Source organism: Leptodactylus fuscus, chromosome 2 (genome assembly GCF_031893055.1).
Source record: "Leptodactylus fuscus isolate aLepFus1 chromosome 2, aLepFus1.hap2, whole genome shotgun sequence".
In the NCBI taxonomy this organism is placed as follows: Eukaryota; Metazoa; Chordata; class Amphibia; order Anura; family Leptodactylidae; genus Leptodactylus; species Leptodactylus fuscus.
In genome coordinates this window covers 45,505,248-45,520,253 of record NC_134266.1, presented here as the reverse complement: position 1 = coordinate 45,520,253, position 15,006 = coordinate 45,505,248, and the positions used below count along the sequence as shown (strand labels likewise).

At 41.5% G+C, this 15,006-nt stretch overlaps 1 protein-coding gene across 1 annotated transcript in view; it reads right to left on the bottom strand.

The window, feature by feature from the left end:
- Window positions 1-15,006, bottom strand: part of MOSPD2 (motile sperm domain containing 2) — a 75,643-nt gene that overhangs the window by 37,303 nt on the left and 23,334 nt on the right. The window contains exons 4-5 of the mRNA XM_075263674.1: window positions 8,562-8,648; window positions 5,457-5,611 (exon numbers count right to left, since the gene is read on the bottom strand). Coding sequence (XP_075119775.1) covers window positions 5,457-5,611; window positions 8,562-8,648 — 242 coding nt within the window. The remainder of the gene's footprint in view (window positions 1-5,456; window positions 5,612-8,561; window positions 8,649-15,006) is intronic.

Sequence of the window (15,006 nt, the reverse complement as noted above, 5' to 3'; positions counted from 1 at the left end):
TTTCATCACGACGCCCTTCCAGTTCTTCTTCCCTTCCGCCGTGTTACATAATGTTATGACAAGACGGTCTGATAATAATGCATCACCATCCACAAAGTGAAACCTTTCCCCAACTCGACAAGATGAACGTCCTTGAGGCGCCGTCCTTTATAAATATATTACTTCCACTTCAAAATGTAGAAGCAGGAGAAAAAAAACCACAACACTTTATCTCCGCAAACTAAAAACCCAGGAGGATTACATATGCAAATGTACATTATCTGAAGAACAACCTATTCTAATGAAGCCACTTGCAATGAGAACCAGGTTTTATCTTTTCATACAAGCGATATGGATTTGCTTATTACTATGCAGAAGATATCCCCGGCATGGAGAGAGCGCGCACCGCTGGAGATTACAAATACAATCACTGCTAAGGGTCGGCCGGAAGATAACACACAAAGGCCGGAGATTCTATAACATGGAATTACATTTTTACCCTAAAATCAGAAAAAAATTATCAACGGTAAATACAATTCCTTCTATTGGCCTATTGTGTGATGGATTTTTTATACATATATTGCCACTCAGAAGCCGACCTGCAACTTTACAGGTATGGGGCCGGTGGGGACGGGCTCCGAGGGGGAGGTATTTTACACTTTGGGGGAAGGGGGGGGGGGGGTTCCATTTCTATGTCTGCAATTAGAATGCATTCTGATTGCGGGCATTAGTTCGGGCCTCCGTGTATATCCGTGCAGCAGAGCGGCCGCCAATACAAACCCAGCATCCGCTGTAATAGAAAGGCGGATGCTGGGGAGGTTTAGACGCCGGCACAGCTGCCAGGGACTGCGACATCGCTACACTCCTGCCCTGCAGGAAGCCAGCAGCGGCAGGAGCTATGCTGCTATTCCACTCCTCGCAAATTTGGAGGGAAAAAGTGAGTCTTATAGTCCGAAAAATACGGTATATGGGCTAACAAAAATGGGTGTCACTTTTTCTTCCAGAAATAAAGTATACTTCAGATTATACAACCCCTTCTCATGAATAGTACTTGTGAATATAAGAAATGTTGTAATATATCTTATTAAAGGAAATCTGTTTTCTTCTAGGGCTCCTTATCTTCACTCAGACACAGAAGTCTATGGAGAGGGAAGGGGGAGGAAGGGGCTGCTAATGAATTTATTGCCTCATTATGTGCAGTAGTAGAGTTAATTATCTTCAGGTCACAGCAGTATTATGCTGAGTTCACAAAGAATTTTTTGGTCTGGATTTTGATGTGGAATCCGCCTCAGAATCCGGCTCCAAAAAACACCTCCCATTGGCTTCACTTCTTTTTTCCGCTAGCGATTATTATACTCTGAGATCTAAAAAAAGGCCACAATGGGGCATAATACTGTGTGCAGGGGCCACTATGGGGCATAATACTGTGTACAGGGGCCACTATGGGGCATAATACTGTGTACAGGGGCCACTATGGGGGATAATACTGTGTGCAGGGACCACTATGGGGCAACTAGAGTACACAGGAATACAAAGGGGAAGGGGTGGGGTGGGGGGGAGTTGGTCAGTCAAGGTCTTCAGTGTCGGTCGGGGAGGGGGGGGGAGCATGTCAAAGGTTCGTCATGGGGCCTTGCCATTCCTAGTTATGCCGCTGGATTATACCCTTAGGCTCCCTTACTCACAGAGTATAAGTGTGTCTTTTCCTGTAGCCACCTCCTCCCCCCTTCCCTCTCCATAGGCTTCTGTGTAAATAATTGATTGCCTCATTATGTGCAGTAGTCTAGTTTAATCTTAAAGCTACAGCAGTATCATATTGTAACAGCTGCAGCTATTAGTGTGCCTTTTCCATCATCTGCCTCCGCCCCTCCCTCCCCATAGATCAATATATACAAAGTAACTCATCTTGATAAATAGAGAAGAAAACCTAATTCTTGAATAAGATCTATTACTAAGTTTCTTATAGTCACCTGTACTATTCATTTATGAAAGTTGTTTTATAATTGGAGGTACGCTTTAAAAAATAATCTGCAATCTGTGGAGAGCCTAAATCTACGTCTACATTTGTTCTATCATCCGAAGCAATTATTGGCAAAGACTGAAACTTAACAGAAAAGGTCATTATCTCCATTCACTGGGAATAGCTTTACAAAAAGATAAAAATGACTCAAAAGCTTTTCATTCCCCGTCAGATATTTGATGTGTAAATGTGTACAGTCTGCTAAAGGTTTTAGATTGTTCCAAATCTTGATTTGTGCGACACTGGTGCAAAGTATCTTTAGAACTATATTACAGATACTGTAGGAACAAATCTCCACGGCCTTCAAAGTGGGCTTTGATGCCGATCTACTGAGAGGCTGGATTCGCTTCTAAAACATATTTAGCACAGTGTGCAACACTACATAAAGTGGCTCAGAAAACTCTACATTTTTGTTTGTTTTTGATCTAAATAGGTAAAAATTGCAAAAAGAACATTTCAAAGCAGACACAGGCTATGGCCCATGGGGGAAATTTACAAACCCATGTATGCCAGTGGGTGTAAAAGTGTTACATCTTTGGCGCATGGACCTTTCTTGGGACAAAAATGCGCCCAATGGTTTCTTCTGCACCATACTTATCACTTTTGACTAAAGTGGGCAGAAACCAAGTCAGGCCAGGCCGGGGACATTTAGCCCATTAAATTTATACCAGAAAGAGTGAGTACGGCCTTATGCACACGACCAAGTGTGCAGACTAAGGGTATGTTCACACTGAGTTTTTTTTGCAGCTGGATTTTGACACTGAATCCACCTGCAAAAATGGCTGCCATTGACATCAATGGGAGCTGCTCACTTTTTTTCCCTGCTAGCTAGTAGTGGAAAAAAGAATCGACATGACCTATTTGCCACAGATTCCGCAGCGGAGTCAGCCACTGCGACCACGGCTCCAGACACTTTCCTGTTTAGACCCATTAATTTGGGCTTAATCGGGAGTGGAATGCCGATGCTGCATAGACATCTCATCGCGGCTAGCCGCACGGAAAGTTCACAAGGCGGAAAAGATTTCCGCCACCTTTTCCTCGGTTTGAACATCCCCTTAGTCTCTCTCGATGGGGAAGTCTGATGCTCTGTTTCGAGGATTATACAGCAGGTCCTATCCTACTCTGTAGATAATGAACCGTCACTCAAGCTGGTGCCCGGAAAAGGCTTCTCATGGCCATCTTGTACAATAAATGAAATTTCCGGCACTCTACGAATATGCTTCCAAATTGTAACTTCATTCCGACAAATACACAAATATTTCGGTCCAAATTAAAGACCTTCTTCAGTGTGTCTGAAAAATTATACAACACATACAGAATACAATACTCAGTCCAAAATAAATGTAAAGTAAAAAGAAAAAGAAAATTAGAAGAGCCAAAAAATAAAACAATAATTTAATGCAATGTAAACATGTTACACCGAAAGTACAGAAGATGGCTATGGTGTATGAAATCACATTGGAGTAGTACAACATATAGGGGTATCTGAGAATACATAGCCAGAAGGCGCTTTAATTTGGACCGAAACATTTGTGCATTGGTCGGAATAAAGTTACATTTTGGAAGCATACTCATAGTGCCGGAAATTTCATTTATCCTATCCTGCTCTGTGTCATCAGAACGAAGCAGACAGGAACCCCCATTGAAGTCAATTGTGGACAGATGGCACTCAGATGACGCTGTAATGTCATCCAAGTGCTTTCCCCTATTAAATCAGTCGTGTGCACGTAGCTTCTTACCTGAAATATACATCAGTTTCTAACTTGCACAGATTTCAATTCTAGTACAAGGGAGTGTCTGCATTATTAAAAGGCATGCATCTTGCACCAGTCAGAGGATTGATTAAGTTCTGCTCTTTCCCTAAAAAAATTCACATGTTTTTGGCAAGGCACAGAAATGGTCGAAACTGTCCAAAATAGTGTAAAATGGTAAAAGGCACATACTGCAGTTTTTTTGGAGAATTTTCAATAGTAAATCATTCCCACCGGAGTTTATAGGATAATCCTCTGGCAGATTGCAACCACCAATAGGTGGGGCTTAAGAACTTGCTGCATACAGATTACATGATAAACTCTCTATTATTTCCTCTAGTAATTACTGTATGCAGACAACATTTAAAGGGATTCTACCATTAAAACCTCTTTTTTTTGTGGATAAGACGTTGGAATAGCCTTTAGAAAGTCTATTCATCTCTTACCTTTAGATGTGATCTCCGCCACGCCGTTCCTTAGAAATACCGGTTTGTTACCGGTATGTAAATTAGTTCTCTGGAAGCGATGGGGGTAGGCCCCAGCGCTGAAAATGTGATGGGGGCGTCCCCACTGCTGCTCGAGAACACGATCCTGCAACGCCTTTATCTTCGGCTGGATCCTCCCCTTCTCTGTTGTCTTCCTCTCGCGTCACCTCCGACGCCTGCGCAGTTGGTTCTGCCAGTGAGACACCAGCAGAGCTGACTGCGCATGTCTGACAGCGGCCATTTTTGCGAGGCCGCTCCTGCATTGAACTACAAGAGCAAGAGCAGCCTCCCAAAAACGGCCGGGATTGCACTTGGCTCTGCTGGTGTCTCACTGGCAGAGCCAACTGCGCAGGCGTCGGAGGTGATGCAGGAGGAAGACGACAGAGGAGGGGAGGATCCAGCCGAAGATAGAGGCGTCGCAGGATCGTGTTCTCAAGCTGCAGTGGGGACGCCCCCATCGCATTTTCAGTGCTGGGGCTCGCCCCCATTACTGTGAGAGAACTAATTTGCATACCGGTAAAAACCAGTATTTCTAAGGAACGGCACGGCGGAGATCCCATCTAAAAGGTAAGATACGAATAGCCTTTCTAAAGGCTATTCCGACGTCTTATCCACAAAAAAAAGAGGCTTTAATGGTAGAATCCCTTCAATGTAAATGGATATTCCCATCTTAAATACTTATTGTGTATTCACAGGATATGCCGTGAATGTCTGACAGAACTGGGGTCCACCTCTGGGACCTGCACCTCCGAGTGGTGGTTCCTCAAACCTTGATCCACCTTGTGTGGCAATTGCTACGGTAGTAAGCATGTTTCTGTGTATCCAATTGAGGTGGCCTTGCCTCCTCACTCTATGGAGACTTCATGCTAGAATCAGTGCCTATGCTGCAGTGATCACAGGACTAGAATTAGCTACAATGTTCATTTTACGGACAAACAACTTGTAATTCACAATGTGGGTAAGGTATTTAGATTATTTTAGTTATATCACTCCCTCTGTCAGGAAGGGTGTGTAACTGCTATCGTAATTCCAATCTACTCTGCCTCATATGTACAGCCTGTAAGTAAATTAAGCAAATAAATACCGGTAGCACTAATTTGTTAATTCTAGATTAGAAACTTCTAGATGTAGAACATTCCCATTTAGAAAATTACCATATAGTTGGAAATCATGGATAAGTATAAAACATACACACTTAACACACTATACATGTAGAATACTTACTACGTTACTAAGTCCACACTCGGCCATATCAAAGACAACAGTCAGTATTTTTCCCGGCTCCCTTTTGGCATAACGCTCCAACCAAAATGCAACACATTTCTTCTTGTCCTCATTTGTTTTGTTATCACGTACATGGAGCTTTACTCGGAGCCAAACTAGAGAAAAAAGATAAAATATAAGGTGCAAATTAGTTTTTAGTTAAGAATAATGGAGCTCCTGAAGGTCTTGTGTTTTACAATTTTTCTGGTTTCAAGATGCAACAACTAGAAGACAATCTGGTTTGTAGGATTCCTCATTGGGACAGACAAAGGCCAAGAAGTAGAGAAAATGGAGAGGATCATGTGGGAAAATTCTGAGAACTTCTGAATCTTTTACAAAGATATGTGACCTTGATAAGACCAGTGCTCGGGTTCTCCTAGAGCTGGCCATGCATTGTAGCACAACCTTACCTTCAGGCTTACAGAGAATGTGGATACAAACCTATTATTACTCCATACCTTTATCTAGGGATGATCTGAACAAGTCAGTACAGTCCACATCGTACGTAGCATGATATATTATCTAGAGCTATAGAAGTAAAGGATGACGCTTTAGGAGCATCAGATCACAGGGTTATGTCATGCTGATCAGACTGTAAGTATTCCTTGCTGTTTATCTATAGGATTTTTTTTAAAGTTTTTGATTAAATTGCCTTTTTTTTTTTTGCAAATAATTTTTTATTGGGTTTTCTGAACATACAAGTAGCAATGTAAACAGTACTGAAATGTATAAAACATACATAAAACATTAAAGCAAAGGAATATAAATAACCCTACAAAAAGAAATGTGTTAAAGGGGTTGTCCCATCACAAGGATCCTATCTATACTGCTTGTTAATGTGAATGTAAGACTCTTCCTAAATACACTGCTTCAGCAAAACTGCTTTGTTTGTCCACTATCTTACTTTATTCAATTCATTGTGGCCACAGCCCTGACTTATCTGCTCAAAAGTCAAGTGATGTATCTGCTGCTCTCAGGGGGGAGGGGCTAAGTGCAGGGAGCGAGCCTGTGTATCTAGCTATTCCTGTGTCTACACCACGTGACCTAGCTTCCTGCACTCAGATAGGGGAGAGGAGCTGCTTTCATTTCTTCTGTTCTCCCAGTTATCAGGCTAGCTAATTCAATTGTGTTCATTATGGCAGAGACAGGCAGTCTCTGTATGTAACACAGAATGGAGTTGCTGCTGCCTGTACTTCATAGTCCAATATGGGTGGGCGGAGCTAAATGGCAGGTTGCGTGTGAAACCCCGCCCACCAAATGATGCAAGAAACCAGGGAGAAAGAAGATTTTACAGCAGTGAAGACTGGTGGGTATCTATCTATCTATCTAAAGAGAAATCTAAGTCCCATCAGTATTTGGTGTGAGCGCCCTTTGCCTTCCATCACTTATAGATACACTTTGAAGGAACTTGGCAGGGAGGTTGTTCCCGCCATCTTGGAGAACTAAGCACAGATCTTTTATGGATGTAGGCTTGTCCAATCCTTCTTTCTCTGCGTGTAATCCCAGACAGACTGATTACAAATTGATGCTGAGATCAGGTTTCTATGGGGGCCATATCACTTCTGTGACTTCTCCTCCAAAGGGTAAAGGTCACACCAAACATTGACAAGATTAAAAAAAAATTTCGCTCATTCGCTTAATTTCGTTACTGGACAAATCTATGAGCCTGAAGCTTGGGGAAAAAAATTGGCTTCAGGAATTAAGAATTTTTTTTGCTGCAGTTTTTGGATGACCTTTTTTGCCCCTTCTACACACTGTTTTGGGAGTGGGCCTGGAAAATCCACTTCAAATAAACACAAAAACCAAGTTGAGGTCATTTTCCTCCTCTCATTCATTTGTATGGGGTTTGCAAGGCAGAATCCACCTGAAGATAGTTGACACTTGTTTTTTTTTTTTCCTGTAGGTGGAAGAAAAAAAAAAAAAAATCTCCTAACTCCCCTTGAAATTAATGAGAGATGTTTTTAAGGAGGATTTTGAGGCAGATTGTGCCTCAAAATCTCCCTGCAAAAAAACTGTGTGAATTTACAATTACATTGCAGCATGTGTATGTATAGCTCTGTCTATCGTTATCTATAAAAACTTTGTCCAACCAATTAAACGAATGTGCTATTTACAAATCAAACAATGTACCGTAGATATGATTTATTATTAGATCTAACAAACAGTAACACACTGACTAAAACACCCTCACCAAGTTTTCATATGACTAAACATTGGGAAACAAAGAAGTCAGTCATTGTAGAGAACAAGGTCTGACCTCAGGCTCGGTCACAAGACTATTGTGTATGCCAAGATAAAACAAGGCAGTAATGAAACAACACACAGATTTAGATTGGAACTAAGTGGAACATTAGCATGTAACATCTCTATCAGATTACAATTTTACTGACATGGCCGTATCCATGTAGGACCTTCAAGTCCTAAAGACCCTGGATGAAACTCAAAGCTTAACCTTATGTGCCAATACTTCACCCCTCATGCTTGATTATACTCATTAGACTAAGAAAATACACAAGTGAGTCCATTAGGGAATGAGAGGATGACCTCTGCTGCGGGATCTTTCATCTTATCAATAACCAGCGTGGCTCAGCCTTCACCCCATGGACAGGGCTTAATAATGGTGGGAGGCAGATCAGACACGAATCGTAATAGGTGACAATATATAACGGTTTATATATCAGAGGAGTTGCGTATTTGAGATCTCTCTTCTCTCTCTCTCTCTTCTCTTTCCATCTACAGTGATGGTTTTACTTCTGCATCAATCACTACACATGTGTTTATTGCCAACCACAGTATAATATATCTAAAAAAAATATTAAAATACAATAAAATAAATTAAATTAAGGTACAATAAATCCCAATCTCAATCCCCCCAATGTTCTAAGCTCCCTCATATCACTAAGAGGCTTAAAGGGGTCATCTGGTTTCTATCCTTAGGATAGGCCATGAATATTAGATCTGCTCCCCCGCCAAGAGTTCTCAGGGATGGCGATTATTAAGGAAAAGCTGAACCAAAAGCAAGATGTAAGCCAAGTCTACACATGCACTGATCTGTCTCATACTTACATAGTTTGTTGCCCTCTTTATCATAGCCATGTAGGTAGGTGGCTCCAATATCAAAACACCACCGGGGCAGAACAGATTCACTCAGATCTGGGGAAAAAACACAACAGAAATCAAGTTCAGAAAAAAATAAATAAATAAAAAGACAAAACTAAATCAGGACAACGGACACATGGACCACTAAAACAGTGGATACAAAGGTGAACCCCATTGACTATAATGGGATCTGTTTTAAACAAGTCCGACTTTTTCGACTGCCGATTTCAGTTTAAAACAACAGTTTTTGGTGGACACTGGAGACTCCGGCGCAAAAGGGAACCCAAGACGGAATTATCTTAAGTCGCAAGACACAAATCTTTTGATGACACGAACCAAAGCCTCATGTGTTAACTTCATGTAGCAGAGACCATAGCAGTTTTTCCAGGGTACAGATACATGACTGTCATGCATATCCTGGACACAACGTGCCTCGATCACCCCGCACCCCTTGTTATTTAAGGCTAAATCCTATAAACCCCGATTGTCACTCTGATTCATTCTCATGTTGATTATTGAGTTCCCCACCTATCAGTCTTCCTTTTAGTAAACTCTCTGATCTATCTTGAATGCAACCAGGCTCATCTCTGTGTCCAACCATTACACTGATGCCTATAGTCTATAAGATAAGATAAGATATTCCTTTAATAGTTCCACAATGGGGAAATTTCAGTGATACAGTTTCATAGATGGTACAGTAGTATATAACAAGAGAGAAACACATAGAAGCTCATGGCAGATAGAGAAATCCTAGGAATCATAGCAACTAAAAAAGAAAGAAACACAGACACACTGCAGGATCATTTAGTTCTCTGTGCAGATTGATGTTAATAATAATAATAATTATAATAATAATAATAATAATAATAATAATAATAATAATAATACAGCCGACTTGGTTGTAGGACACGAGGAGGGGGGTCACAGCATGTGGATATAACAGGCAGAAATTTTTGCAGAGGTGGGGGACATATGCAGCTATTATGATAACATGTGGCAGTTCCTTTGGTAGGTGGTGAGATCTCCTGCTCACAGCTGATAGTTCGGTATCTTGCATCAGCACTATTGTCCTTTTAACCACAAAAAAATGCCCCAAATGTCCTTCATCACAAGCCTTCCTCCTTTCTTCTTACCACAGTGTTCTACTGCCCCAAGGAAGTCAGAGACCATCCAGGTATACATGGTGCTGCTCTCTTGCCAAGCTTCCATAACTCCTGGGGTAGGTGGGTGATGGTGGGTTCCCAGGTTGTAGCAGAGTCCCACGTGTCCACAGTAATAGAAAGAAATACCAGTCAGCTGTAGGCATCTTCACACATCAGCAATTGACGCCAGAAATCATCTCCTTGAACGAAGAAGTCCGCATTTCCATGTAGGTTTCTCTTCCATGCCGCACGTTGAGCCATGCTGTCCTAGCTGGGGGATGGTAACAGGCACATGTGGAAACCAGCTGAACCAAGTCTTGAGTCCATGTTTTACAATGGAAACAAAAAGGAACAAAAAAAAACTCCACAGGGTCTTCCATTCGATTTATAGTTGCCAAATTCATAGTGCTAGATTGCTTGGTTACCGGATTCTTGAAGATACAGAGAAAAAGAGTGAAAAAGGAAAGAAAAGTTTGCTCCCAGCTTGGAGCGCTGCATCAAGGCAGCCAGCCTCTCAGGGGGCGGCGCCTAAAGAATGCCAGTCACTGCGCTGGTTGGCTGTCCACTATAGAGTACAATATAGTCAACCTCATCCACAAAGCTCTCCAAAGTGCTGCACCTCCCTGTATATCTACTCTCACTTTGATCTACTAATCTACCTCTTGGCCCTGTGCCACCAATAACCTAATACTTATATCATCCATAAATTGAAGACTTTTCTCGAGCTGCACCAGTCCTCTGGAATGCGCTACCCCATACAATCAGATTAATTCCCAATATCTATCATACCAAGTGTGCCCTAAAAACCACATCTTTTTAAACAGGTCCTAATCTAACTCTTTGTTGTGTACTAATACTATACGATCCCTCAGAATCAGATCCCTTTATCCACCAGTTATGCATAGACTCAATGCACTCAAACGCCTTTTATATCTGTATACATAGACTGGTTGGTGACTGGCTCTTGCAGATTTATATACACTGCTGTGCAAACTTTTGGTCAGGTCTTCAAAAATAGTTGTATAATAAGAATACTTTCGAAAAACAGAAAAGTTAATAGTTTATTTTTGACAGTGAATAAAATGAAGCGCATGAAGAAAAGACAAATCTAAATCCCATCACTATTTGGTGTGACCTTTTCCCTTTACAAGTGTACCGAGAAGAATTGATGGAAGACAGACAGATTTTGAAGGAACTCGGCAGGGAGGTTGTTCCCGCCATCTTGGAGCACTAAGCACAGATCTTGTGTGGATGTAGGCTTGTCCAATCCTTCTGTCTCTTCATGTAATCCCAGACAGACTGATGATGTTGAGATCAAGGCTCTGTGGGGGCTGGATCATCGTTTCCTTTACTCCTTCAAATATTGACTTTTCCATTCACTTCATTTTATTAATTCACAAAAATAAACCATTAACCCTTCTATTTCTGAAAGCATTCTTTCCTCGTGGCATAGCACTATAAAAAAGTCTGGACCATTGTTAAAAAAACAAAACGCACTTTTTATAGTTTATGGCCTCATATATTGTGATCTCTTATGCCAAGCATTCCAACTGGTATTGTTATTACTGGGTAGTGTTGGATTTTCCTGGTATATGTACCTTGTAAAGTGCTGTTGAATACATTGGCACCATATAAATATCATTATTACTATTATTATGCAGCTTCATTTGTAAGCTCATCTACGATTACTCGGATAACTTCTAAAAGACATAGGATTCCAACAAACACAAGCTACAAGAAGAAGCTGACGGCCTCAGCTCACAAGACATTAAGCCACGGTACAAAACCTGCCTTGTAAGACTTCAGCTGCTTAAGAACCCGATTCCCGATCCTGGCACGAATGCTAATCCACACATAACTTCAACATTCATTTCGCTTGGAGGAATTCCAGTAAAACAATTAAAAGCGCAGGCAAAAAAACATCCTGGAGAGTCTGGCACGTCACGCAGTTTATTAACAGAATATAATAACCCGGCTTCAGTGATATTACTACTGTCTGGAAGAGCTCAGTATAGAACACTTACAGAACAAACCCTGACAAAACCTGTACTGATAAGATCCAGGACAACACACACTCGGCTGGTTAACCCTTTTATATATCATCTAGCTAATTTAACAATGGCATAATCAGGGTCGGCGTCAGCACACAGCATAGTCGGGCAAGTGCTGCGGTCCGGCTTCTGCATTTGTAGGCGCGATGTGATGACGTCACATCAGGCCTACAACTATGTGAGTGGAGTGAGAACGGAGAGAGGAGCGGCGATGGAGCGTTGGAAGGCGAGTGTAAGTGTTTGTGTTAAACATTAAGGTGGAACATAATGAAGGGGGCCCATGAAACTGGGGGAATATGAAGGGGGGGAGAACGGGCATGACACTGGGGTAAATGAAGGAGAGGGGGGTGAGAACGGCATGACACTGGGGCAAATGTAGGAGGATTATACTGTGTGCGAGCACATGAAAAATGAATGAGAATGGATGGAGTCAACATAAAAGTGGGCTGAGCTACATTTGCGCCGCACATTTTGTCCCTCTTTCTACTCTTCAAAAGTTGGGCAGTATGGCATAGGTGACACCGCAGCGGCGCGCAGTGCCCCAACTCCCACCTCCCCCACAAGGGGTCCCACTGAGGCTCTGTCGCCCAAGGGCCCATAAAAACCTGGAGCCGGCCCTACGCATAATTTTTAAGTACTGTGCTCCCTACCAGAGCTGTAATGAGAAAAGTCAGGGCCCCATATGGTGAGAGGTCAGCGCTCCCCCCTCAAACGTCTTAATGTCCTGACCATATTAGTGCAAATTCCTCTGAAGGTCAGAGCAGTAAAAAAATAAATTAAAAAGTACAAAATAAGAGACGGAGATATACAGGGACAGAGACGGAGATATACAGTCCCATGCAAAAATTTTAGGCATGAAAGGTTTGGAACAAAGTAAGAATGCTTTAAAAAAAATATAAGCGTTAATAGTTTATTTTTGTGAATTAAAAGGATTCTATCTCGTGTTCCTCTTCTCTTCGCCCAAAATCACCGACTGCGCATGTTCGTCAGGAACAATGGTGTAGATCAGAATAATAATAAGAAATCTTAAGGCTATTCCTACATGTATTTAGTTTAAGAAGGAAATTCTAACGATTGAATCCCTTTAAGGAATGAACAAAAGAGATATCTAAATTCCATCAATATTTGGTGTGACCACTCTTTGGAGGAGTCCTGATGATATGTCCCCCCTGATCTCAGCATCATCCAGTCTGTCTGGGATTACAAGAAGAGACAGAAGGATTGGGACAAACCTACATCTACAGAAGATCTGTGCTGAGTTCTCCAAGACGGCAAAAAACAGCCTTCAAAAATTGTCTGCAAGTGTACCAAGAAGAAGAGATGGAACGGTTCTCCCTATAACAGTTGTTGAGAACAGCTGATCAGTGGGGGTTCTGGGTGTCGGATCGTGTCAATGTGATATTGATGACATTTACTAAAGATAGGTCATCAGTATAATTTAGAAGGATTTCCAGGCAAACTGGAAAACACTCGAAGAGGGTGAAGTGGGCCAAAACAAACAAAAAAAAGGGATACGCATCCAATCCGGGTCCTCCACGTTTTTTTCTGAGAGACTCTGGTGAACGCAGTGGCCAAATCGCTGTCCTCAGCAGTCACATGTTGGATACCGGTGACATCACTGCTATCACATCCGATAACCAACAAGGGCACAGAAGGGAGCATTTTTTTTTTATAATGTAGATTATGAGCCCCATATAGGGAGCACAATGTACTTTTTTTTCCCCTATCAGCATGTCTTTGTAGTATGGGAGGAAATCCACACAAACACGGGGAGAACATACAAACTCCTTGCAGATGTTGTTTCTGGCGGGATTCGAACCCTGGACTCTAGTGCTGCAAGGCTGCAGTGCTAACCACTGAGCCACCGTGTTGCCCCAGAAGGGAACATTTTTTTGTACTTTAACTCGCCCCTGACCCAATTTCCAATTTGCTTTAAAAGCCCCTTTTCATGTTAAGGCTGATCTGTGTATAGACAAATAGAACAGTCCATATATATAGATTATATAATAATTGCAGATCACAATCTACATAAGGGAAGAAATATTTTTATTTTCATTCATTTTATTTCTCGTTTTTACTCTTCAGCAAATATCGGAAACACCTTTTAGAATTTGCTGTAAGGGAACTTTTCTATGCAAGGATATCTAGAGGTTACGAAAATGACTAATATAACAAAGGGAAGGTAAAATCCCAGCCTGTGAAATGCAGCTTGTCTTTTCAATGAAAAATGTGTGTTTAATGATTAATGTCAACAGGGAATTCGGCTTTCTCCTGTGAATAGCGAAGCGCAGGAGGCACAAATCAGAAGCCTTTAATGTTATAACTCAGCCATTGTCTCTTTACTGTCTGCTAAAATATTGAATTTCTATTACGGGCCCGGCACACATTGGTTTGCTGGAGATGAAATCCGACTTCACATTACCCATAAATCAGGTGTGATAAAGTGCAACAACAGAAATGCTGCAGTCTATGGGCCTTGTGCTAGTGGTATGAAACACACAATTAAAAATCAATATTGTATATATAAATGCTATAAATCTTGTATATTCCGGAATTTACTGTACATTCCTATGTGATGTAGTGCGGCAAAAAGCGACATAGGAAGAAGGTTGCAACACAACATGGAAAATAAAATGCATATAAAATCCTCTAATGTTGAATATATAAACTTAGATCATGCTTTATATATTCATTTAAAGTATATATAAAATGCTTTACTAAGAGTTACACATTCATACACATCATTTTGGCATTGCGTAAAGCAAAGCCAGTCCAGTAAAAAAAAAAAAAAAAAAAATTCACTACCTCATTTGTTCTAAAATACTTCCCGTGTATAATGTAAGGTTACTGAATAACTTACTCACAGCTTCTTTGGGAAGTTAACGTGTATACTCGAGTATAAGCCGACCCGAACATAAGCCGAGGCCACTAATTTTACCACAAAAAACTGGGAAAACTTATTGACTCGAGTATAAGCCGAGGGGGGGAAATGCAGCAGCTACTGGAAAATTTCAAAAATTAAATTGGTCTGAGTTTTTGGGTGCAGTAGTTGCTGGGGAAGGGGAGGGGGTGTTTTGGTTGTCTGTTTGCCCCTTCTCTGAGCTTGAGGACTGAGTTCCCCCCCCCCCCCCTTGGAATTCAACCTGGCTGAATATAGGGGATCTGCCGTGCTCCTATTAACCCCTTCCCGACGGAACAGGAGCACTGCAAATCCCCTAT